This window comes from Diadema antillarum, unplaced genomic scaffold (assembly GCF_040938485.1).
Source record: "Diadema antillarum isolate AM-2024a unplaced genomic scaffold, OU_Dant_1.0 scf00000099, whole genome shotgun sequence".
Lineage (NCBI taxonomy): Eukaryota > Metazoa > Echinodermata > Echinoidea > Diadematoida > Diadematidae > Diadema > Diadema antillarum.
The window spans coordinates 3,240,686-3,267,512 of NW_027270988.1; the positions used below are offsets into that span (position 1 = coordinate 3,240,686).

Below are 26,827 nucleotides of genomic sequence, written 5' to 3' on the forward strand. Positions count from 1 at the left end.
ACTTATATATGGGAGAATTAAGGAATTATATAATAGAAATAAAGTTGAACGAGGAAGAAAGAACTTCAGCTTGGACATTATCCCTATATTTCTAGAAATACACGTTGTAACATGATGTAAATGCTCATTCCAAGTCAAACTTTCATCTATATATACTCCTAAAAATTTTGAATTCATTTTCTTTTCTAATGGGATATCATCAATATTAATATGTATCAACGTATCTTCATTATGAGAATGAAGTTTGAAATGAATAAAATGAGTCTTTTTATATTCAAAGAAAGTTTATTAGACTTAAACCAATTTTATACTTTACTAATTTCAATATTTAAAGTGTAATTTAAAGTCTTAAGATCTTTATGAGAATAAAATATATTCGTATCATCAGCAAATAGAACAAAAGAGAGAAGAGAGGATGTATTTATGATATCATTAACATAAAGAAGGAATAATAATGGGCCTAGAATTGAGCCTTGAGGAACACCACATTTAATTAAAAGGGGGTCAGATTCACAACCATTAAAAATAACATATTGTCTTCTATTAGTTAGATAATCTTTAAGCCATCAAAGTGCTTGTCCTCGAATACCATAATGACTAAGTTTGGTGAGTAAAATAGAATGATCAAGAGTATCGAATGCTTTACTCAAATCACAAAATATACCTGCAACATGTTCTTTGTTTGCAAAAGCACTCGTAATTTTGTCATAAATTTGTATTAGTGCTCAATCAGTTGAATATTTTTTTCTGAAACCATATTGATTGGGAATAAGTAAATCATACTTACTAATGAATTTAAGAAGTCTATTATAAACAATTTTTTCTAAGATTTTGGATATACTAGGCAATAAAGAAATAGGACGATAATTGCTAATTTCATGAGGATCATCTTTTTTATGTACAGGATTAACTTTCGCTATTTTCAGCAGATCAGGGAAAATACCTTGTGATAAAGAAAGATTAAATATATAACTTAACGGTTCTGCGAGTGGATAAACTATTTCTTTCAATAACATCATACTTATTTCATCAGAACCACAAGATTTAGAGCTATTTAAAGATTTAGTGGTACTAATGATTTCACTGGGACTTGTTGGATTGAAATAAATATACTCTTGATTTTAGTCAAAAAGATAATCTGTAAAATGAGCAGAAGTATTGCTAATTTTAGTAGCAAGTTCCGGACCGATATTAACGAAAAATGAGTTAAATGAATTAGCATACATATTGGGATCATTTATTTTAATACCGTTTAATGTGATATCATCCGTTGGCGGAGAATCACGCTTCTTACCTAGGACCTCTTTAATAATTTTCCATGTTGCATTAATATTCGAAGAAACCTTTTTCATTCTATCAGAAAAATATAATCTGCGGGATAAACGAATCAATTTTGTCAATTTATTTCGATAAACTTTATACATATTCAAATTAAATTCAGTTGGGTTACGAATATGTAACTTATACAAAAAATTACGAGTGTTTATGGATTTCAAAATACCTTTTGTAATCCAAGGATTTCTTGGTTTATTTCGGTTACTTTTTATTCTGCATAAAGGAATATTATTTTCATAATAACATAATAATTTAGCATTAAAACATTTATATGCCAAATTAACATTGTTAATACTATAAATATCTGTCCATTCCTCTAAAAATAAATTCTGTTTCAATAATTCCACATTACGTTTTGACTCTTTATAATACCATATTTTATCATGTAATTTATTACGACCCACTTTACATTCACAAATTGAAAATATTGGTAGATGATCAGAAACTTCAGAACATAATATACCCCCATAATTGTATTATTATACACATTCGAAAATATATTATCAATCTGAGTTGATGAGTGTGGATTTATCCTGGTGGGTTTATTGATAATCGACATAAAACCATATGAATACATTAAATGCATAAAATTAAGGGAATTATTGTTATCGGATGTGGGGGAAAAGTTAATGTTGAAATCAACAAAAATAAAAACATGTTTACTTTCATTACCTATCTTATGGAGATATAAATCCAATTCATCACAAAATAATTCACAATTCAGATCAGGAGGTCGATAAATTAAACCTATAATAACATTTTTAGAGATTGGGTTCTCAATTTCAATAAATAACGTTTCTGCATATCTTAACGTGATTTCAGAACGGATTTTGAACTGTAAATTTTGCGCAATATAAAACGCAACACCGCCACCCCTTTTTCCTTGACGATCAGCCCTAACTAATTTATGATTGGGTAAATTAAAGATATCTGGGGAGTTTTGATGTAACCAAGTTTCACTTATTCCAATAACAGAAAATTCAAAATTGTTTAAAGAGTGCAAAAGATTTTCCAAATATTCAAAATTTTTATTCAAACTCCTAGAGTTTATATGAAGAAGTGAAATATTATCTGAACTATACGATACAATATCATTGAATTCAAGGGGTGTGTAATATTTACTGTCGCGCATAGGCATAACGTCAGCAGGAATATCGGGGGTATTCACATGTGACGCCATTCTGTAATACAGAAATGTAAATTACCGGAGATTTGAGAGACAACAACTGCATAGGTGCTAATGTGCATTTTGCAAGTGCATACTACTGTGCAGGTGTGTGTACAAAGTGCAAATGTGTGTGGGGTTTCAATATACAATACAAAATTTGGTACAATTAGACCCATCTTGGTCACACTTACAATAATTACTAGTACGCAATTACAACAGATCACCAGGGGATAGCCGGACCACTCAGTATAAAGGTGTTGTGTTTTAAAACACGTACAGAGAATTCAAGGACCGTGACACTTGCCCAGTTAAAGTTCAGGGAGATTTTCCCGTATACAAGGGGGGGGGGGAGTAAAGGGGAGTAAACAGTAAAGGTTCATTTCTTGCAACATCTGTATTGGCAATTGAATGTGGGACTTTTAACCATGCACCCATTAACACACGTATCAGAGAAAAAAAAAACAGTACAAATACTGAATGGAAATCAGGGTGTTAATAGCAACCCGTTTAACATGCGTCAAACGCAGGTGCTACTTGCAGTGGCTTAATTACCATTGGAGATCAGTCGGTCGTGGCGCGAAAAAGCACCCACGCCTCGTGTCGACACACAACATGTGAACGATTATACATTCATGGAAACTGCTTACTGTACATGTATAATACGGACGTCTTATCAATGGGTTCGGAGTTTCAACAGGTGATTCGTAGAACAAAGGGATTTTTTTTTACGGACAGTTCACAGTAGGATGAATATCTGCCAAAGCAGTGAGGGATGTGCTGTACTAAAAATAATAATAGTAATAAAAAAAAGAATCGGAGTTCAATACCAAAAAGTGTGGGAGGTTTAAAAGAACCATTTACCAGTTATAAATTAAAAGAGATTGGTGACTTTCTTTAAAAATTTAAAGTTATGGGTTCAAAAACATTTTGAAACTATGAAGTGAAATATGTGGGTAGAAATGTCTGGCTTCAATCAATACGTGAAAAAATGAGGTACTATAAACTGTCACCATACTGTGGAGAATGACCAGGTGGTGGATGAGCATAACCTTGCAAAATTGAACCGTGTATCCCTAAAATGATGACCGAAAAAGGTTTTCTTTTTTTCCCGTTAAACTTTTTTGATAACCGCCATCAAAAAAAAAAAAAAAAAAAAAAAAATATATATATATATATATATATACATATGAATGTATATAATAGGAAATAAAAATGGTTGAAAGAAGCCATGGTTCTATCATTCATTACACTCAGCGTTGGGAGTCACAGTGGATCAACAAGGAGGTCAGATAGCAGAGGTGTGGAGGGGAAACCTCGCCCTGATATTGGTTTACGCACAAGACACGTAGTTAACAACACATATATTTGTAGTGATGCTACAAGGTACAATTGAGTTCTACGGTTAAATATCGAAAAAGGAAAAATGTATGGAAGCTTAGTTGACAATTGGTTGACTTTAGATGTTCTTGCTCAATAACAGTAAGTTGTAAGAAAAAGGAAAACTGTCAACCAAAGAGCTCCGGATGGGAATGTGCTTTGACATTCCCATTCCCAGTAATGGTGGACTTGGCAATTGAAGGCAACCTTTTTCAATCAAAGATTACGTAACTTTTTTACGAGTCAAAGGGCGATGCCCGTCAATAAATCCAACAGGGTAAATAAAATCTTCCTGAATGGTAGCTTTTTAATGGCTCCTGGAAGGTAGTGACAAACATACATTCTTTTCGTGGCTAATGTGTTAAATGATTTTTTTTTCTTTATTTGTTTTTTTTTTTACTCAACCAACGCCATTGTGCCTTACATGGTCCTTAGCCACAATAAAACCAATACAAGTTGATCATGAGAGTCAAAGTGTCGAAGTATTTGACCCCTCTATACGAACAGGAAAGATGGCTCAAAAGACCGATATAAAATATTGGATATGATTTTACCGTGGTGAGGAAGGGGAGCCACGCCCTGTGTCTATATTTTAGACGTGTGTGGACAACTATAAAGACTACATATTTGTTTGTTTTTTATAATGGTTACGTTGCAGAAATAACTGAATAAAATCATTGGTTGACACAAATTCATTATACAAATTCATTACAAACTTTAGAGTTCCTTTATATGAAAACCAAAGGACTGTGGCCCTTGTCCAGTTAGGGAGGGGAGGGGGGGGGGGGAGTAAAGGGGGAGTGAAAGTACATTTCTTGCAATCTCTGTATTGACTATCAAATACGAGACTTTTGACCATGTACCCATTAAAAGACGCGTCGAAGAAAAAAAAATACTGTACAAATATCGAATGGAAATCAGGGTGTACAAACAGGAACCCGTTCAACATGCGTCAAGCACAGGTGCCACTTGCAGTGGCTTGATTAACATACAGAGATATAAGTAGGTCGTGGTGTGAAAGAGTAGCCACGCTCAGTGTCTACACTAAACATGTGAACGATTACACATTCTTGCAAAATTCTGATAGTACACATGCATAGAATAAGAACGTTACGTCAGTGGGAACACCTCTGACTTTCACAAAGATGATTTGCAAAACAAAATAATTTTGTTGGGCAAGTACAGGGATAAATGCCTGCCAAAGCAGTGCAGGGGATACTATACTGAGAAAATCGAGGTTCAATAACAGGAAGTATGGAGGTTTGTAAAAACCGTTTGCCAGTTATCAGTAAACTTAAAATTGATTAGTAACTTTCATTCAGAAAGTTGGAGATATGGGTTCAAAAAAGTTTTGAAACTTAAAGCGAAACAGGCAGGTGAACATTTCTGGCTTTACAATTAATACGTGAAAACATAAGGCACTAATTGTCACCATTCAGCTCGCAGGCTGGTGGCGGATAAACATATACCTTGCCTATTTGAACTGTGTACCCCGACAGTGATGACAGAAATTGATTTCCCTTTTTTTTCTCGTTTGGTTTTTCACATTACCGGTCATCAAAACCTTTACAATATAATGTGATTTCTTTAAATATAATAATTTATGAATTGAATCTCTATACATTGATTCACAGTGGATCAACCGAGCGGTCGGATAGCAGAGGCGTGGAGGGGAAACCTCGCCCTGACATTGGTTTACGCATGCACAAGGCACGTAATTGGCCACATGTGGTGAGGCTAATACACGATTGAGTTCTATGGTTGAATATCAAAACAAGGAAAAATGTATGGAAGCTTAGCTGACAATTGGTTGACTTCAGATGTTCTTGCTCAGTAACAATAAGTTGTAAGAAAAAGGAAAATTATCAACCAAAGAGCTCCGGGTTGGAATGTGTTTTGACACACCCGGCCGCAGTGATGGTGGACTTGACAATTGAAAGCAGCCCATTTTCAATCAGAAATTATGTAACTCTATTTATATATCAAAGGATAATGCCTGCCACCAAATCCAACGGGCAAGACAAGGTATAAAATGGAACATTCCTGCATGCATGGCAGCCTTATTTAGCTGTTGACGGGTGGTGACAAACATACATTCCTTTCGACGCTAAAACGTCAAATGTTGTTATTTCTTTTTCTTTAATTATCATTTCTTCTTAACCAGCTAACGCAGTTGTGCCTTTCAGTTGTTCTTCGTCACAATGAAACCAATACAGATTGATCGTGGAAGTCCAGGTGTCAAGGTATTTGACCCTTCCGAACGAACAGCAAAAATAGCCCAGAAGACCGATGTAAAATATTGACTATAGCTTTACCGTGGTGAGGAGAAGGAGCCACGCACTGTCTATATTTTAGACGTGTGTGAACAACAAATACAGGGGTTTCATGTTTATTTTGTTTGTTTTTTATGTAAAAGTATAGGTATGCTACAGACATTATCTGGATCATCGGTTGATATAGAGGATATATAAAATTCAGAAGGTAGTTAAATTAAGCTCGAACGTAATTCATCAATAACAATTCACAACAAATGAATAGATAATTTGTGATTTTAAGAAGTACTTTTGAATGCAATGTATCGTAGTAAGAAAAGAAAGGAATGGAAGGTCATGCAAGTAGAGGAAGAAGATTCACGCACGTGGTTCAACATTTTTAAAGTCGAAGGACTACCTTACATTCGCCAAAAGAAAAAAGACAACAAAAATAGAAAGAAAAAAAAAAGGACCAGAGTTATCAGACAAACCTTTCTCAAAACGACTGGACAGAATTTCACTACGAAAAATAAGACAACACAAAAAGCAAATTAAGCAGTCGTTAAAGTCAGATTACTACTGTAGTGAATGCATGCTTTGAACAAACCAATCTAACCTTGGAAATATTTCGGTGCTATAAATTTGTTGTTGTAGTAACAAATATACATTCCTTTCAAGGCTCATGTGTTTGACTTTTTTATTTTCTGTTAGTCAACATGAATGTGCCTTGGGTAGTTCTTAATCACGATGAAAGTCAAGGTATCGAAGTAGTTGACCCCTCCATACGGCCAGTGTGCCTAGAAGATATCAAGCAGCCGTGGCGTGGAAGAGAAACAGCGTCCTGTGTCTGTTTTAGAAGTGTGTGAACATTATGACTACATGTTTTAAGCTGTGGGTATAAGCTGTGGGGATAAGATTATTGATTGATACAGGGGATATACAAGACTCAGAAATGGGTTGATACATGCTCGAAGTTCAAATAACAATTCACAGAGAATGAATAAATGACAAATTGTGATGTTGAGCTGTATTTTTGAATAAAATGTATAGTATTCACATTTTACAAGGAGTGATGGGTCGTCCCAATAGAGGGAGAACGTTCACGCATGACATTTAACGTGTTCGGAAGTAAATGGGATCTTACGTTTGCCGATAGAAAAAAAAGGCAAACAAGTAGAAAAAAAAATTAGAATTTGACTCATCAGATAGACCTTTCTCGTATGAAGCAAATTGGACACTAAGAGGTATTATAAACATCAGTACCACAATCACTAAAGTGAGTGTAATGAATGCATGCCTCCAATCGATCTGAGGTGGAAGTATTTCTCTGCTACATCAAACATTGCATTCCATTTTTTCTTTCGTTATAAATTTCCTTGGGTGTAATAACGTAATAAGCAATGCATAGTACACCAGTAAAAATTCGTTTCGCGGGGATTGTCAAGAGTGTGGAATAGGGTCATCATTGATGACAAATAAGTTCAGATTTAAAACGACAAATAAGACTGTACATCCCTCACTCTGACTCAGTGTTCAGTATGTTCGGCTAACATGAGCTTGTACGTGAAAATCACAGCCGTGGTGTACAGGCAAAGTAAAGCTCTGCTTATATTTTGCGTTGAGAGCATGTGTACCTGGTACCAGTACTGAAGCTCGTTTTTATTCTGTTTAGTTTTTTCCCCATTTTGTTAATTGATATTCATTTTTTATATAGCAAAAAGAAAAAAAAAGGTCATAAAAATCAAACATTCTGTGTACGATATCTTTATGGTTTGAGGTGAGATAGAAAAAAGAAAACCACTCACATTACTTCATTATAATATGACAGAAATTTAAAGTCATAATTACAAATTAAACTACAATACCGAAATGTGCAACTGAAGGTGTTTTTCCCTCTACATGTTATTATAATTTCAAACCGAGGGATTTTAAAGTTTGCATAGAAAACACATTGGAAAAAGGCTTATAAAGAAAGTGCCAAAGCAATGTGAAACGCAAAAGAAACAACGTTTGCTATTTTTCCCCCTCAGTTTCACATTGATTATAATATGTAGCTGTAATTCATTTTACTTCTTATTTCTGAACCATTGAGAAAAAAAAAACAAACCAAAAAACAAGCTAGGTCACCTGAGGTGATGAGGGGTTCAGTCTTGGTAAGGTTTCCATGCTGTTGTTCTTTTCTCTCTCCACTGAAGGACGATGTTGACTCCTAGTAGTTTAATTCTGGTAGACAAGTTTTTTTTTTCCTTTCGCAGCTTGTAAGCCACCTCAGCAAGGTGGCCGCGCCGGGCTTTCAACGTGGGAGGGAGATCGGTCCTGACGGTCATCCGGGAAGGGGGAGACAGGTTGGTTCCGTCTCCTTCAGGGGTGTTCCTCGGTCGCTTTTGATTCTCAAAGGTGGAGAGGATGAGATCCCGGTCAGCCATCCGAACGAACTTAGCGATTATCGGTGCGGGGGATGGGCGGTTTGAGGCTGGGTGGTGGGCGTCAGCGTTTCCGTGTGGGTTGCGGCGGGGAAGCCTGTGGGCGTTAACTAGCTGTATTCCTTTGGCCTTCTCTTCATCCAGGCCGAGGAGTATGAAGACATCAGTAAGCGTAGTGTAGATGTTTTCCTCTCTTTGCTCCTCAACACCGTAGAACAACAAATTTTGCTTCCTGTAGTAGATTTCCGTTAGAAGCAGTTTCTCCTTCAATTGAGCAATTTCTTCTTGTAGGGAGGCACGTACTTTCGGGATTTCCTTCTCAACTTCAGCGACCTTGGATGAGTTCATTTCAACAGTGGCCTCTATGTCAGTCATGCGACGGCTCATAGATTTAATTTCTTCAGTCATAGTTTCCAGTTTTGTGTAGACTTTGCTGGAAAAGTCTGCAATGTCCCGCTGCAAGTCTGCGTTCGTAGGTGAACCTCCCTTTGGGGAGGAGGATTTGTCAGCTGCACCCGCTACGGGACCAGTCGATTGCTTAGCCGATGCTTGGCGGGTATTAGGCCGCTGGGGTAACATTGTACGTGCTGTAGCAAGTTGGGTGTGTAAAAGCAATAGGGTGGTCGGAGCTAAGCCCTGGTGCGTCCGTTTAGAATGAAAGCATGTCGTGTCGTTGTACAAAACGGTGCCGTTTCGGCGCTATATTTCCTTATTTTTTCAACAAAAACTACTAGGAATACTTACATGGGTCGATTAAACTTAAATGATTGATTTCGGCGACTGTTTGATGCATTTCATCGCTTATGATGCAAAAAATGTTGTCTTATAACACGAATATCTTCAGCTCACCGATGTGCTCACTGAAACTCACAATCACTCGCACAGGCGCACAGCATGCATGCAGTGCAGTGCATTGACAGCAAGCGTAATGCGTACGAATGGATATATAGCAGCAAGTCTCTCCACTGCAGTTGCACTTACTAGGGCAGGCCGCTTATCACTCCTAAAAAAAGTAGAAAAAATTGCAGTTTCTAGATAAATGGGTGAGAAAAACCAAGTCGAAAAGGTAATGTATATTTCATTTTTTATTGTCACTGTGTTTATGGTAGAAATTTAGCCGTGCTTTATTTGTGAAGTCGCCGTGAATGTGGCAATGGAGTTATTCGTGATTTTTGCTCCCGTTCAGCTGCGAGGTAGCCGCCAGGACCGCGCCTTGCGGCGCGGTCTCCGGGGCTAACCCACTTGCAAATCGACGTGTCCATAACGTCCTCGAGCTCCTCCCCCACCCCCCCCCCCCCCCCCCCCCCACCCCAGATAGGTCCGGAACATGGCAACAATTTAGAGGTGAGTTTTTGTTCGAGTGTTTGTTGAGTTTTTTGATTGAACCCCTTACGAAAAAGTCCTGTGGTACTCCTGTGGTAATTACCACAGGACGGTACCACAGGACAGTACCACAGGACAGTACCACAGGAAAGTACCACAGGACAGTACCACAGGAATTGTCCTGTGGTATTTTGGGACATACCACAGGACAGTACCACAGGAATTCCTGTGGTATTTTGGGACGTACCACAGGGCAGTACCACAGGAAAGTACCACAGGACCGGTACCACAGAGCAGTACCACAGGACAGTACCACAGGAATTCCTGTGGTATTTTGGGACGTACCACAGGGCAGTACCACAGGACTAGTACCACAGAACAGTACCACAGGAACTGTCCTGTGGTATTTTGGGACAGTACCACAGGACAGTACCACAGGTCGATCATTACCACACAGCATTACCACAGGGCAGTACCACACAGCATTTCCATGGTACCACAGGAGAGTACCACACAGGATAGATCGAAAAAAAAAAATCTGGGAGAATTTTAGCCACATATCAAGGAATATTTCTGATAGGTGAGTGATGGATTTCAGGACAAACATGGCCGTACTTAATAACCTGTCCTTCTCCTAACATATAACCTCAAACGAGAGTCTAATGGCCAAGTGCCATTCTAGTCCTATAATAGATCTATATAGTCATATTCTATTCCTAGGTAGCCATCGACCGTATCAGTACATATATATGTGGCCGTCTATCCGTAAAGCATTAAGGCATGGTTACTAACTCGATTATACTTTATTATCAAGATATGAAATTACACTTGCATAACAATATCTATGATATTGGGAATAACACAAGATAATTAGACAATCTTTCATAAAGTTCAAAGTAAGTCCCATCATTAATACTTTGACTTTTTAAGTCATATATGTATTTTCTAAAATCTAGAGTGCTTTTTATGAATATTCATGAGCTATGTAAAAATTTGTACCACAGGAGTACCACAGGAGTACCACAGGAGTACCACAGAAGTCCTTATGAAATTTCTCATGCTTTACATCAGCACTTTCACTAAATAGGTAATACTGTAGGAGTATAGGACAGGATAAGTAATGGCAAATCAATTGCTATAATTCACAGCATAACTCATCTATCAATTAATTGAGGAATATTAATATGTGCTTTTTTGTTTATATTTTTGTTATAAATTTCAGTTGATTCTGCCTTACAATTTTCCTGTGTGGTACTCCTGTGTGGTACTGCTGTTTGATATTCTCCTGATGTGATAGTCCTCTGGTATAAAATGTTAAAAAAAAAAGAATATCCTGTAGCATTTTTCTGCGGTATTTACGCATTTAATTTGCTGTTTGGTACTTCTGTGTGGAATAGCACCATATTATGATCTTTCTGTGGGATTTTGGACAGTTCCTGTGGTACTCTCCTGTGGTATACATCGAAAATTGCCACAGGAATTCCTGTCGTACTGTCCTGTGGTACGTCTCAAAATTCCACAGGACAATTCGTGTGGTACTGTCCTGTGGTACGTCCCAAAAATACCACAGGACAAGTCTTGTGGTACTGTCCTGTGGTACTATCCTGTGGTACTGTCCTGTGATACTGCCCTGTGGTATTGTCCTGTGGTACGTCCCAAAATACCGCAGGACAAGTCGTGTGGTACTGTCCTGTGGTACTATCCTGTGGTACTGCCCTGTGGTATTGTCCTGTGGTACGTCCCAAAATACCACAGGACAAGTCGTGTGGTACTGTCCTGTGGTACTATCCTGTGGTACTGTCCTGTGGTACTGCCCTGTGGTACTGTCCTGTGGTACGTCCCAAAATACCACAGGACAATTCCTGTGGTACTGTCCTGTGGTATGTCCCAAAATACCACAGGACAAGTCGTGTGGTACTGTCGTGTGGTACTATCCTGTGGTATTGCCCTGTGGTACGTCCCAAAATACCACAGGACAAGTCGTGTGGTACTGTCCTGTGGTACTATCCTGTGGTACTGCCCTGTGGTACGTCCCAAAATACCACAGGACAAGTCGTGTGGTACTGTCCTGTGGTACTGCCCTGTGGTATTGTCCTGTGGTACTGTCCTGTGGTATGTCCCAAAATACCACAGGAGAAGTCGTGAGGTAGTGTCCTGTGGTACTATCCTGTGGTACGTCCCAAAATACCACAGGACAATTCCTGTGGTACTGTCCTGTGGTACTGTCCTGTGGTATGTCCCAAAATACCACAGGACAAGTCGTGTGGTACTGTCCTGTGGTACTATCCTGTGGTACTGCCCTGTGGTACTGTCCTGTGGTATGTCCCAAAATACCACAGGACAAGTCGTGTGGTACTGTCCTGTGGTACTATCCTGTGGTACTTTCCTGTGGTACTGTCCTGTGGTACTGCTCTGTGGTACTGTCCTGTGGTACTGCCCAGTGGTACTGTCCTGTGGTACGTCCCAAAATACCACAGGACAAGTCGTGAGGTACTGTCCTGTGGTACTATCCTGAGGTACTGTCCTGTGGTACTGTCCTGTTGTACGTCCCAAAATACCACAGGACAATTTGTGTGTATACTGTCTTGTGATACTGTCCTGTGGTACTTTCCTGTGGTAATGCCCTGTGGTACTGCCCTGTGGTACATCCCAGAGTACCACACGAGCCTGTGACACAGTACCACACAGTTCCTGTGTTAATATATATTTGTGTGGTACATTGTGTGGTACCAACCAGTACCACAGGGAGTACCACATGAGCCTGGAAAACAGTACCACACAGTTCCTGTGGTAACATTTATTTATGTGGTACATTGTGTGGTACTGACAAGTACTACAGGGAGTACCCTACAAGCCTGTGGTACAGTACCACACAGTTCCTGTGGTAACATTACAAGTGTGTGGTACATTGTGTGGTACCGACAAGTACCACAGGGAGTACCACAGGACTTTTTTTGTTAGGGACATGATGTCAATTATCTACGTGTATGCAAGAACATCGTACACCCACTCGTTTGTTTCCGTGTAAGCATTTTTACCGTAAAGTGTCTTCATCGTTCGTCTTCCAAGCATCGGGTTTTCACTCTAGTTTTCTTCATCGTAGTTTTTCACCTCAATTTTTTTTTCGGTGCAAGATGTTCTGTGTATTTTTTTTTTTCTACGGTAAAATGCCATCGTTGATGATCTTCGTTTCCTACTAGTTTTCTACCTCCGTTTCATTTTTGTGTACGACTAATGTCTAAACGTATAGCTAGCTAACTGTTAGCCCGACCAGACGTTGTAAGTACGCTGTGCGAATACAGCCTGTCGCTACATACGTTACGTACTAGGTGTTTCAAAAAACATTTCCCTCTTTTGATTCTTAATAATTTATAACCTATATATCAGATAACACTGTCATTGACATGAGTAATAGCTGAATAGTGTACAATTTGGTTGGAGGTGGTTTGTATATGAAAACATAAATCAGTTTCATGAAATCCATGATTAATTTCACAGTTAGGTTCCAGATTTTGCTCTATTTTCAACCCTCTGTACAAAATTTCACTTTGCACAGGGGTCAATGGGTGTGTATGGGAGGGTGTGGTTAACACCCTGACAATGGTCCTAAACAATGGTTAGGGTTTGAACGCTTCATTATTTATTCATGAGAAATTCCACTATCACAACTAGTCTTTATTCAGCCTCTGGCAGTATCTGTGTAAAGTCAAACGCCTGCCGATACTGTCGTTGGGTCTCGACAGTGCTCTCTCTACTTCTGAAAAACGAAATTACAATGGATACCTTCTGTTCTATCGTTAACATGGTGACAGGAAGCAAAGAAAATCGATTAGAGTATACACTTGTGTGAATGGAGCCTTAAATAAATCTACTGTGAAACATATCGCCCCAATGATAAATGCTGCTGAACTCAAAAAGCAAAAAAATTGTCAAACTATTTAATTAGTAGACAGTTGTATTAAAATGAGGAACTTTACATCATTTATGCTTATTTATGTCCCAAATTTAGTGATATGTGAAGCAAAAATTGAAAATGATTGCCAGCTGGAATGGAATGTGGTGTTTGCAAGCACATGGAAACATGTGCTTCCTTTTTTCATGTGCATGCAGTTTAGCCTTTACCGTGCATGAATCCAGACTATATAGCAGTGCCCAGGGCAATCCACATGAAGATTTATTGATTAAGCATTCATGTGCCTGGGAGCACGAGACTGACGCCTCGTCAACAGGTGGTTCAGGCATGTCCATTGTTCAGGGCCATTGTCAGCACACACTCACATACACATCATTGGTTCCTGTGCAAGGTTCAATTTTTAAACAAAGAGTTAAAATTTGACCAAAATCTGAAACCTATAATTCAAAATCAATCTTAGATCTAATGAAACTGACTTATGCTTTCACATTCAAATTACCTTCAACTAAATTGTACACTATTCAGCTATCATTTCAATGACAGTTTTATCGGATGAACATTTTTTGAGCTATTGATGATCAAAAGTGGGAAATGTTTTTTTGAAACACCTAGTACCTACGTACAGCGACTGGGCTGTGTATAGTTAGCTAACTATGTTAGGTCTGTGATGTCTGTATATCGTTTGCTGATGTGTTTTGTGAGCTGAGAGTGACTATGATGGGAGTGATATCCAGGGTTTTGCTGTGGTTGAGATGATAGTGATGATAATGATTCTGGTGATGTTGATGTACGAACCGTTTTATGATGATGCAATTTATTTCATGTGACCATGAGTGACATGACGTTGATGGCGAGTACGACAAGAGTGGCCTAGCCTAGGCCAATGTCCCATGACAAGAGTGACAATGAAACGGGGGCTAATGCTCGCTCGTGCACAGGAGTGGTTTAGATCTAGACACCTGCATTTTATCATTTTTCCCCTTTTGCTTGTTCACTCGGGTTTAGTGCTGCCAAAATTTGTGTCTCTGAAGAAACTCAACCAAAAGCTTGACAATAAAGTTTGCATCAGGTCTATTCTGTCCTAGTAAATATTAGATCTAAATTGTGATGCTAATTTAGTTTTTCATTTACAACTCGATGAAATCCCACTTTCTTTGCTCATTTTTCAACGAATGAATTATTTAGAACTGTTCCTAAATTCTGATGTACTGCATTCACCATTGTGCGAAATCAATAAAAAAAGAGCCTGCAGAGCAGGTGTTTCATTCTATCATTTTGTTACGACCAAAATCACACTGAGAATGATCGCACAAAAGAAACAATCAACTAATGTTCAGGCGGTTTATTAACAGTGATATTGAGGGTACAGACTGGTAATCGGTTTCACATCAGTACAATAATGATCAATATAAACAATTACAAATCGGTAATGGAATCACTTACATGCATCCAAATCTTAATCATCACAAAGTCCCTTCAGTTCCCTGGTAGTGTCCAGGTACAATGTTCGATGCACAGATGAATGATCCGCGATGCACCGATGAATGATACCTCCGACGTAAGTCCAGAGGCGCAGGTTGCGATAGTCCTCGGTGTTAATCCAAGGTAAAATCCAGGGTATATGTCCACAATAGATCCACAGTATAATGTTCACAGTGACATGTGCAGAATCCAACGTTATGACGACCACATCCAGTCGATGCGTTGAATGATAATTCACTTTATATTGTCCAGCTAGGAATCCAGCCCGTCACAGCTTTGCTCTAGCAATGTCCGTTGCAAAAAATGGAGTCTATCTCCAATGTAGGCAAATTAATTATCTGCAGGCAAAATGTCTCCCAGGCCTTATCTCCACAAACATAACAGGTCGGCAGGTAACACAGGACTGACTATACCAAGTCGCTTCAGAGCCAGAAGTGACGTAACTCTCAGAGCAGAGGTGTTGGGTACTCTGCCTACTGCAGGATTTCTCTGGCTTATATACTATCCATTCACCCCCTTCTAGCACGTTCTGTAACTCTCTCCAACCTGGGGCCACACACCTGAACATACTAGCAAGTCCTACTTCCAGGAAACCTGGATGACTCACTGCCTAACTATGTACAAAACATCATTACCAAGAATAACTACCAATCACATTGGGCTACAGGGACAGTGCCTCACTCAGCCAAACATGTAAGCACTTCCCAGAACATTCTGGAATGGGTGAAATCATTCTAGATTGAGTGAGCTATAATGTATTTCCTGTTACATGCATGTACTGTATAGCTACATTGTATACCACCTAGAAAATTCTCCACTGATCTGGTCAGCCTGTATGTACTATATCTATACCACATAGAATGTTCTCCATTAATCTGGTCAACCTGTGTACATACACATTAAAACAGCCATGCATACAGTACATCATACATATATGTACATAACTACTAGTGAGTACATTTGTGACACTTTTCATTTCATCCCTATCCTTTTGGTTTCCTTCCTAGCTGTCACTTTCTTCTTTGACCCTGGATGAAAAAAAAAAAAATCCCATCTTGCCATGTAAGGACAGAACACATACCATCGTGAAATATTATACATATGATGCACAGGATAGAGTGCGTTAGTGGAGATGTAGCGTACTCGAGGGTATTTACAATTGTGAAACATGCACGAGGCGAAGCCGAGTGCATGTTGCACTACATTGTAAATACCCGAGAGTGAGCTGCATCTCCACTAACGCCACGAAATAATTATGTGCATCATTTATTTTATAAAATGGGTCGAAAACTAACAGCATTTTTCACGTACCTTTGTGGATCAAGATTTCCGAAGATGTTCGTCCCAAACATTTACGCATGTCGCACTCGGAAATCCCGCACGTAACAGTACTGTACGTATCAAGAGTATACGTACGCCACACATGTTATGCACACAAGAAAGGCCGCCGGCCGGCAGCCCGAACTAGAAATTGTTTACAGGATTGACAGCGCGTATAGTAGCGCGCGACGCACTTGTAACAACTGATTGAATGCGCACTGCTAGTGCAAACATTGTGACGTCAGCCGTGGATGTTAGTGAGAAAGTAATACAAGCACACGTGACTCATTTCAGCGCTTCCAATTGGCTACATTCTTGAACCTATCTTATAATATGACATTAAAATGATTCTTAAAAAGCATGTAAGTGATCAAAATTCTTGTTTGTGAGAATAAATAATAAATGAAAGGTGATTTCCCATGAAGCAGTTCTTTCAAATGTCCAACACTATAACACTATCCTTTGATAATGAAGCAATTTACGTCCGATTTGTTTGTTTTTTACCACACAAATCAGATATCGTCAAGCACCCTATGAGGAGATCGATATATATCACGATACCACACGTAAGAAATCACTGCAGTTGCTGGGGCAACAAAGATACATGCGCGCTGTAAACATGAATAGTGATTATTTTCTCAGCAGGCTCGAACCTCTGATAGGTGTTTCAGCCAATAAGAGACATTCAAAAATATATTTCTTTGCATAAATTATTTTTCAGAGTCCCAGTAAGGATCTCTGATTGGTTAAAATCATTGTACAGCTCCTGGCCAAGTCTGACCCTCTTTTGGTCATAAATAATGCAACCCACGCTGGATGTTGGGTGTGACAGGGGTGGGTTAAAGACTCAAAAATCTATATCTAAGAATGAAAATGTGTGATTTGTTATTCCCATGCAAAGTAGATATAGTATGAGATACATAACAAAGGTATGAAATAATCATTTGAAAACACTTTTAATGTAGATCTGGAGGGGGTAAAAATTATCCAAAATAAATCTATGCCAAAAAATAAAAACAAAAAAAGATTAGAAGTTACATGTACAAACATAACTACATAAAACTACCAATGATGATTCTCAACTACACAAAATAGTATGCAGAAAAAGAGAAAAGTATCTTTAAAAATCAATTGAAAATAGACTAAATAAAGATTAGTCAACACTACACAACATAAAAAATACAATTCTACAGAATGTAAAAAAGAGGAAAATTCTGCCATAGAAAATATATAAAAAAACACTATATAATAACTACTAATACAAAAAAAACCCAAGAAGTTCTATGCAGAAATGAAAATAAAAAAGAATTCCTACCATAATATTTACATTTATAAACAAATACTACCCAAACAATAATTATACTTGCTCAAAATAATAACACATATGTAAACTATACACCATTAAACGACAGTGTCATCAAAATACATATCGCACAATTGCGTGAACTATAAAAAAAAATCTACAGTATGCTTGGGTGACCCGCACCTCGTCATAGTTAATTTTTGTTCATATTTGAATCACATTTTGTCACTGAGATTCTATGAAATCGCCTTCACATACAGGAAAAATGCTGAAAATTCCAATGGAATCACACGTTCACTGATCGATATCGAAAATTTGTAGCCATCGTCGCCAAACGCGAACAATGCTGAATAGTTGTGCGCTAAAGAAGGGGCCCCTCAACTCGTCACCAGCGTTCCCATAGACTTAGCACGTAAAAGACGTGTGCGGGTGACCGTCATGTTACCATAGACATACACGTAAAAGGTGCGTGCGGGGTCAGTGGTGATAGCATTCTAACTCGTATTCCGATTAAAATTTCAGATTTTCGCGAAAAACAGTTCAGTTCTCACCACAATTTGTTTGGTTGTGGTGGCCCTGCCAAGTTTCAAGCGTACTGAACACATTCCGGGCATATTTTTTTTTTAATTTTTAGTGTGCATAAAACAATTTTAAGCGGGGTGACGGTATTCAGGCCCCTGACGAGGTGCGGGCACCTCACTATGCTTGACATGACAAGGGACGCCGAGGCAGCTAGTATATCAATAAAGCTATTGGGACACCCGGGATCACATTAGAAATACAATTAGAAGTTTGATGTAACCCTAAATACATAAAATAAATAGAAAAAGATGTGCACATATAACAAGTTCTTACTAGTTAACATTATCATTCAAATCAAATCTTTTGTACTTCACTCCATTGCCCCTCAAGTGCCTGAAAGGAAAATGATATAACATATCAATATGTTATAATATTTCTCTGGGAGATCATTATCATGTGTTCTACAAAGTCAACCTCACCCATAACAAGGAACCATCACTCATCCAGGGAATCTCTTGTTACATGTATATCGTCGGTGATAAGGCGAACCGACGAAAACCGCCGCGCAGCGCAAAAACACAATTCCGAAATAATCGCATTTGAAAAAAAAAAATGGGTAGCGTCAACGCACTAATTTTATACCTTCTCCCAATCAAACTGATGAGATGTTTGGAAAATGGTGAGAATAAGTGTTATGCTTTCAGAAAATGTTGTTTTCACAGAGAAACAAAGGCTAATGTTAACTAGAGTTGGAATTTGTCAACACTGACAAATTAGGTGATCCGCAGACAAGATAGCATCTGAGCAAAAACTGTTTGTTTGTTGTTTTTTTTTTCTTTTGCCTCATCTGAGGATTTATTCAGGATTCCATTCAAAATACACAATCAAAATAATATCATCGTAACGATGTCACATAAAAGTGATGCAAGCACAATCGTGCATTAGAGGTTCAACCATTCGCTTGGTAACAATTGTTCATTTCTCCGTAGTGTTCTTCTACGTTTCATACAACATTGCATTTCTATTCTCGTTCTAATTTCTCTCATAAACACATGCTTTAAAAAACAACTTCTTTTATCATTACTGGTTTCATTCCGTTTCAAAATAAGCTTATAAATACTCCAAAATGCTATTGTCAAAAACAAACTATACTGACTCTTACACTGTATTTTCAGCAAATGTGAAACGTTGATATTTGTTACTGTTGTATGGTATACATCTTGTAACAAACTCCTTACGTATAAAAGAAAATTTTCATTAAGTTTGCATTCAATGAAAGCATGAACAATGTCTTCTTTTACGTTGCAGTTCGGGCACAAATCATCATGACTTAAACCCCATTTGAATAGATTCTCACTGGCAATAAATTATACAACAATTTCAAATTAAATTCTCGTAATTTGTTTTCTTTTATTTATTCTAAATTACATCTGAATACACTGGCCCAATCAGCTTGGAAATGAAACTTGTTCTCCCAATATAAGGAACATGTATTGGTTAACAAGTTTTTTGAAGGTATCAAATCATACAATGCCTTGCTGCTTAGATCCATAATGAAAACTACTTTTTTGAAACACATACACTTGGTATACACAATACTGTTTCCTTTCTGATATAACTATCAAACATTTCCGTATGTAGCATGTTATACCATACTAATGGTATTGCTTTTTGTAATGTTGCATAATCAAAAATTGCAGTACATTTTCTTCTTTTAAAATTAATTTCTGACATAATGTATTCAAAAGACCGGAAACCATTTATTGTTACTAAATCTCCAAAATAGAGTATGCCACTTTCATACCAATCTTTATAAAACAGCGAATGCTTGTCAAACAATATAAGTTTGTTATACCAAACAATCTGATTTAAAACATCAGTTGACCCATTGTTTGCACTGTTCATATCTTTCACTGTAGTACAATATCGTATTTGTTCCCATGCTTGTAAAATTTCTTTATAAAACTTTGGAACTTTCTTATCAATATCATTAATATTACCCGTGTTATAGTTACAATTTAGCAGCAAAATAATACCCCCTAGCGAATCAAACCAATAAGAGCACATTGTTTTCCATATATCTGTTGAGTCATTGAGAAAACGACCCAGCCATTTTAACCGAAAACTTAGCAATTGTTTTTGTATATCCATCATCTTTATTCCACCTTTGCTCAAATCTTCTGTAATAATACTTCGCTTTATTTTTTCATTTTTTCTTTTCCATATAAACTTAAACACCATATTTTCCAAAATCTTCAAAAATTTAAACGGTATTGAATCTACCATTATCAGATGAATAACTTGACTAAGGGCTAAGCTTTTTAAAACAATAACTCGTCCAAAGATGGTTAAACTTCTCTTTGTCCAACTGTCAAGAATTTTTTGCAACTTGAATAATTTTTGCTCCCAATCTAACTCCAAAGCTGCATCATTATTGGGGTGAATATAATGTCCCAAATATCTAACTGGTTTACTCGACCACTTCAAATAAAACTTATCTAAGTTCCGACGTTCACTCTGTTTACCCAACCAAATCATAAATGTTTTATCTTTGTTAATCTTTGGACCTGCTACATCTCCAAAAGAATATAACTCTTTTAAAATTCCCTCTAACGATTTTCCGTCTTGAACAAAAAACAAAGTATCATCAGCATATTGTAACAGTTTAAGTTGAAAATCATAGCCTGCTAATTCCATTGGCCGAATACTTCTGTTTTCTCTGATGCTGTTGGCCATGAATTCAGCTGCTAAAATGAATAATAGTGATGACAGTGGACATCCTTGTCGGACTCCTCTTTCAACATTAAAACTTTCCGATATCCAACCATTAATCAATACAGAGCTCGATATGTGCGTGTAAAGAGTACGAATCCATTTTCGAAATGATTCGCCAAAATTTAATCTTTCTAAACACAAACTCAAAAATTCTATATCCAAAACATCAAATGCCTTAGCAAAGTCTGCTAGCATTATTGCTCCGATTTTACCGCTTTTCATAACATATTCAATAATATCTTTCGTTAACCTTACATTGCAGGCAGCTAAGCGGCCCTTTATGTATCCTGTCTGAGTGTCATTCACAATACCGCCAATGACCTTTTGTACCCTTACGGCCAAAACTGCTGCTATTATCTTATAGTCACAGTTGAGTAAAGTGATAGGTCTCCAGTTTTTCAGCTGTTGACTGTCACCTTTTTTAAATAACAGTGTGATGAGACCTTTTCTTTGGGTATTTGACATCATTCCAGATAAATAATTTTCATTCAAGGCTTCTACGAGTAACGCTTGTATTCTCGGCCAGAATACCTGATAAAACTCTGCAGAAATTCCATCTAGACCGGGTGCCTTATCTTTTTGCATTGCAAATACAGCTTTTTTACATTCTTCTTGTGTGAGTAACCCTTCACACATTACCTTATTTTCATCAGAGAGACGTTTGATATTTTGTGAACAGGTATAACTTTCCATACTTTTTCTGGTTTGTGTTTCTTTTTTGTATAATTTTGAATAAAAATCAACAATCTCTTTCAGTATCTTTTCATTTCCTTCAATAATACGATTATCCTTATCACATTTCAAATGTGTAATTTCTTTTTTCTTTGCATTCATCTTTTCTAAGTTCAAAAAGTGCTTCGTGCTTTTTTCTCCTTTCTCAATCCACCTTGTTCGAGCTCGTATACCAGCTCCCTTGGTTTCGTATTTATAAATCTTCTCCAACTTCTCTTTTACATCAGAATAAGAACTTAATACCTCTTCATTACACTCATTCACATCAATACATTTTTCAAGTTGAGCTAGTTTTGCTTCTAGTGACAATTTGGAGTCTTTCTTTCCAAGTGCCTTTTTCTTACAATATTTCTGTGAAAATTCACGAACTTGAACTTTAAACATTTCCCATCTCATTTGCACAGGCAAACAGTTTGTTGAAAATGAGTCTATAATTTTGAAAATTCCATTTTGGTAATCTTTATCAAATAAGATATCATTATTGATTTTCCAATAACCTGGGCCTCTCATGTTTTGTTTAATACACAGTTTGATTGATATTGCGTTGTGGTCAGACCTAATGGCTGGTCGGATGTCAGTACACATTGTTTTTCCTTTAATATTTTTCGTCACCAGCCAAAAATCTAATCTAGAAGCCCTCTTCAAAGATACATTCCGCCAGGTGAATTGTTTCACGTCTTGATGCATCGATCTCCAAACATCAATCAAAACATACTTTTTCATTATCTTTTTAAGATTTACAGGTCTTCTATAATATTTGTTCTTCGATCCTTGTACGTCTTTGCTTATATTCAAAACACAATTCCAATCTCCTCCTAAGATCAATTCGCAATCACATGTATAATGCTTACGTAATTCAGAGTTCAATCTATGAAAGAAACTCTCTCTGTATTGCCTTTGCGTTGGCGCATACACATTGATTAGCATGAGATTAGTTTCTTGAACTTTTGCTCTGAGTATTAGTAGTTGACCGTTCAAGGTACATTTTACTACAATATTTTGAGCATCAAGTCTATCATTAAATAAAATTGAAACTCCTCGCGAATGATTTGATCCATGCGCAAAGAAGCACGGACCCCGCCATTCACTTCTGACAATTGATTCAAAATCACTGCACCAGTATGTCTCTTGAAAAAGTACAATAACCTCCTTCTGGTGCTTACACCAATGAAAAACTTGACTTCTTTTGTCTTTATTTCTTAAACCTCTTGCATTTAAACTGATTATATGACAGTTCGCCATTCAGATAAAGGGAAAAGAGAACACAAGTATATTCTTTATCACTTCACTCATCTCTTCTTTGGCACTTTTTTCGAAGATTTCTGCTTCCGTTTCGTTTGTTTCACTTTCCTTTCTTTTGTTGCCCGTTTAGGTAGTTCCGGTGACTCAGCGGAGAGTTCAGACAATGCTTCCACGTCGTCATCTTCGCTCGATGATTCTTCGCTCGAAGCTTCCGAGTGTGTGCGAGAGTCGGTCATCTCCGACCGGTCTGCTGCGAGGTCAGTGACAGGCTCTGTCGGCGTAGGAGTTGAAATTTCTCCGTTGGACTTGTCAGCGGACTGTCGCGGCTGTGAAGCGTTGCGATCCCCGACTAGGTATTGCGTAATCTTGGGCTGAATGTGCGTCTGGTTGTCATGGAGTGATTGACGTGCACTCGCTGTACTTGCGGCTTGTCGACCCGATGCGATCAGCTGTTCGATCAGGTGCACTGGTGGTGTAGCAGCAGAGGCTGATGCCGACGGGGAAGGCGATGGTGCTGGCATCGGTCCATGTTCGCTGGTGTCTCTGGTCGGTGAGGTGGGCGGGGTCTCGAAGGAGCATTCCTGTTGCAGGTGTCCGGGCTGTTTGCAACGTCGACAGACGATGGGGTTGCTGCATTGCGACCGGTGATGCCCTGCATTCAAACAACGTGAGCACATGAGGTTTGCCCTTGCAGGTGGTACGATCTGGCCATAGTGGTAGACTTTGGCTTTAAAAATACCAAAGTTCATGTCTCGAGGCAGGGGCTTCGATGGATGCTGTATGTAGACTATCCGGTTGCCGGTCAGGCAGTCAGTGAGCAGACCATCCACACGGAGACGTTCACGGATAGGGGCACCGAGGACCTTGTGTTTGCATTTTTCCATTTCATCGGTGATGACAGTGTCGAGAACTGAAAGTGGTATGTCTCTGATGAGGAGACGTAGACTGTTTTCTTTCCCAGCTGTGATGAAAGGGTTTTGGTCATACACTGCGACATTGGCATTTCTGATGTTCAAGCCATTTGTTATCAGTTTCATTCTTGACTCCCGATTTTCCACGTACAGCCTCCATAGACCACGAATTCTCTGTATCCCCTTAATTTCTCGTCCTTGCACACTACGGATGAGGCATTTGTACATGTCCTCGTTTGACATTCCCTTCTCACTCACTGATGGTATGTCTTTATTTTTCAGGAAGACTGGCTTACCTCCAAGCTGTTCCTCAGGTTTCGCAGAAGGGAAAGCATGGGCCGCTTTCTCGCCGTATGACGTGTCACTGCGTGCCGCCATTTTCAAAGTCAGGATCTGTGTGCTGAAGTTCAAATCAAATCCTGCTATTTTCTATTTCAGAGTTGTCATCCACCATTCCAGTCAGCACAAAGGATTCACAAGTGTTCCAATATAATCTTCAGTCACAAATTTCTTTCCAAAACAGTTTCTATGATTGCAGATTTAGAGGTTTTCACCGCAGAGAAAAATCGTCGTAACAATTTCAGAGTCGGTGAAGAGCGCCCCCCTTTGTTTTGTTTGTTTGTTGTTGTTTTTTTAAATGATCCCTGTAACATGGTCTTTACGTGTGCAAAATATGGGAAAGATAGGACATGTATTCACCAAGATACAGGATGAAACATTTATGAACTTTGACCCTAATTTACATACCCAAGATGGCGTCCGATCAAGTAGTTGTTATTTTATGAAATAATGTACGTGACATGAACTAAACCTGTGCAAAATATGGTGGTGATAGGGTACGTTTTTCTTGAGTTATTGCAAAGAAAGTTGCAGAAAGAAAGAAATATGAAAATACATCGAAGATAAGCTCTAATTTCAACCAAGTTTTTTGACATGATTCCGGCAGCGTATGAAAAATGAAGGAACACTTACATTAGCCCAAAGTCTCTGCTACAACATATGAAAATCTGGGAGAAATTCACCGAAGCATAAGTGAGGTAGTAGTCGATAAAGATAGTCATGTCAATTTTCATTTCCAGAAAAGCTGCACTCCCATAGAGATAACACGTAAACTGGTCAAATTTGACAAGGTTACTTTCAATCCATTTGTACGAGGTGATGCCGTCATCTAATCAAAATTGTGTTAAATATTGATGAAAGAACATTAAATGAACTACAACATACTGAAATTTGGGTGAAAATTGGAAAAGGATTAGTGAGATACGCTCGAGTGAACTTGAAATTTGGTGACGTCATTTTGAAAATTTACTTTTTTTACTTTGTTAAGAAATTCGATATCTTTTAATCATTTTTTCAGTATCGCCAACCCATGAAATGACATGTACAACTCATCAGCTTCTAAAATATGTAAAGAAAATGGGGGGTCACCGTCCATCCTGGCGAGTAAATTCGGATTTAAAATTGGCGTGTTTTTTTTTGCATATTTGCACTGTATATCGCCATTGACGCGCGCGCGGAATTTCAACTATGACGGGCCCGTATGACGTCATATAGAGTCGGATTGACTTGAAACTTGGTAGAAATATTCCTTGACATTTCAGACATCGATCAAAGTGTAAAAACGGGAAATTTCTATTGTATATGAGCTGGGCGTGCGTATATGTGTGCGCGCGTACGCGTCCGTTCGATTTTTTTTCAATTTTTCAATAAATGCTCCAAATGGTCTGAAACGTGTGCAAAAAAAAAAAAAAAATTGAGCTCGATTTGAGCATACAAATATTTCAACGCGCGCGTTTTAAGATAAATATGAATTTTGAGAATATGAGTAGAATCCGCTTGACTTAGAATATATGTGACGTAAATTTCATTCAAGAATTCCATTCTATTAATGAGATATGCATGAAAATGTGTTTTCATATAATGACGTCATAGTGACGTCACGGTCGACTGGCACAATGATTTTACTAGATCTGTCGTCTTTGTGACACGATACATATACGGTATAAGTTTGACATTGATAGGCAATGCACTTTCTGAGCTAACCTCTACACAACTTTTGCGGAGAAATAACAAAGAATCAGTACAGATACAGAAGGTGATCCGAAGGATACTCGGATCACCTAAAGAAAGAATCCGTACAGATACAGAAGGTGATCCGAAGGATACTCGGATCACCTAAAGAAAGAATCCGTACAGATACAGAAGGTGATCCGAAGGATACTCGGATCACCTAATGAGAATAATGTGGAAGCAACGAACGTCAGTTCGTCGAATTCCCCCTTTTTGCGGTCTCCATTGCACCCCGTGTATTGGGGTGAGTACGACGAAGTGACGCATACCGCTTTTGTGTCACTTCGCCGAATCTCGGCGCGTAGGCGCAACGCGTGTAAGTCAATGGAAATGATGATATTCGTCTCTTATTACATGGTTCGGCCCATGCTCTAAAACTGTAAATGTTCTTTTGTCATGCCTGGAGATTTAGACCTGGTACCACGCCAAAACAACAAAATAATATAGACGTAATTTGTTGTTTTTCCCCTCGTTCTGTGGATTTCCATGGTTCATTGACAAATCAAATTGTGTTCTTGTTAATACAATGTACATGTACCTATGTGTTCTCTATTCTTCACCTTTTTCACATCATTTGGTTCTTTAAAAAAAAACTTCAACATGAAAAGCAACAATAGGGATAAAAAAGACAAAACATTTTAGTGTTCATTAGGTCAGTGTTTTTTCATCATTTCTAGCA

General features: G+C 38.1%; 1 protein-coding gene across 1 annotated transcript; it reads right to left on the reverse strand.

The window, feature by feature from the left end:
• Nucleotides 1–23,214: 23,214 nt before the first annotated feature.
• On the reverse strand, nucleotides 23,215–24,674 carry LOC139718702 (uncharacterized). Its single transcript, XM_071630164.1, has one exon. The coding sequence runs from the start codon at nucleotides 24,454–24,456 to the stop codon at nucleotides 23,215–23,217; it is 1,242 nt and encodes a 413-aa protein (XP_071486265.1). The 5' UTR covers nucleotides 24,457–24,674.
• Between the last annotated feature and the right edge of the window lie 2,153 nt (nucleotides 24,675–26,827).

Bases quoted from the DNA above. Each gene is read 5' to 3' on its own strand.
- LOC139718702 (XM_071630164.1), bottom strand. From the start codon at position 24,456: ATGGCGGCACGCAGTGACACGTCATACGGCGAGAAAGCGGCCCATGCT.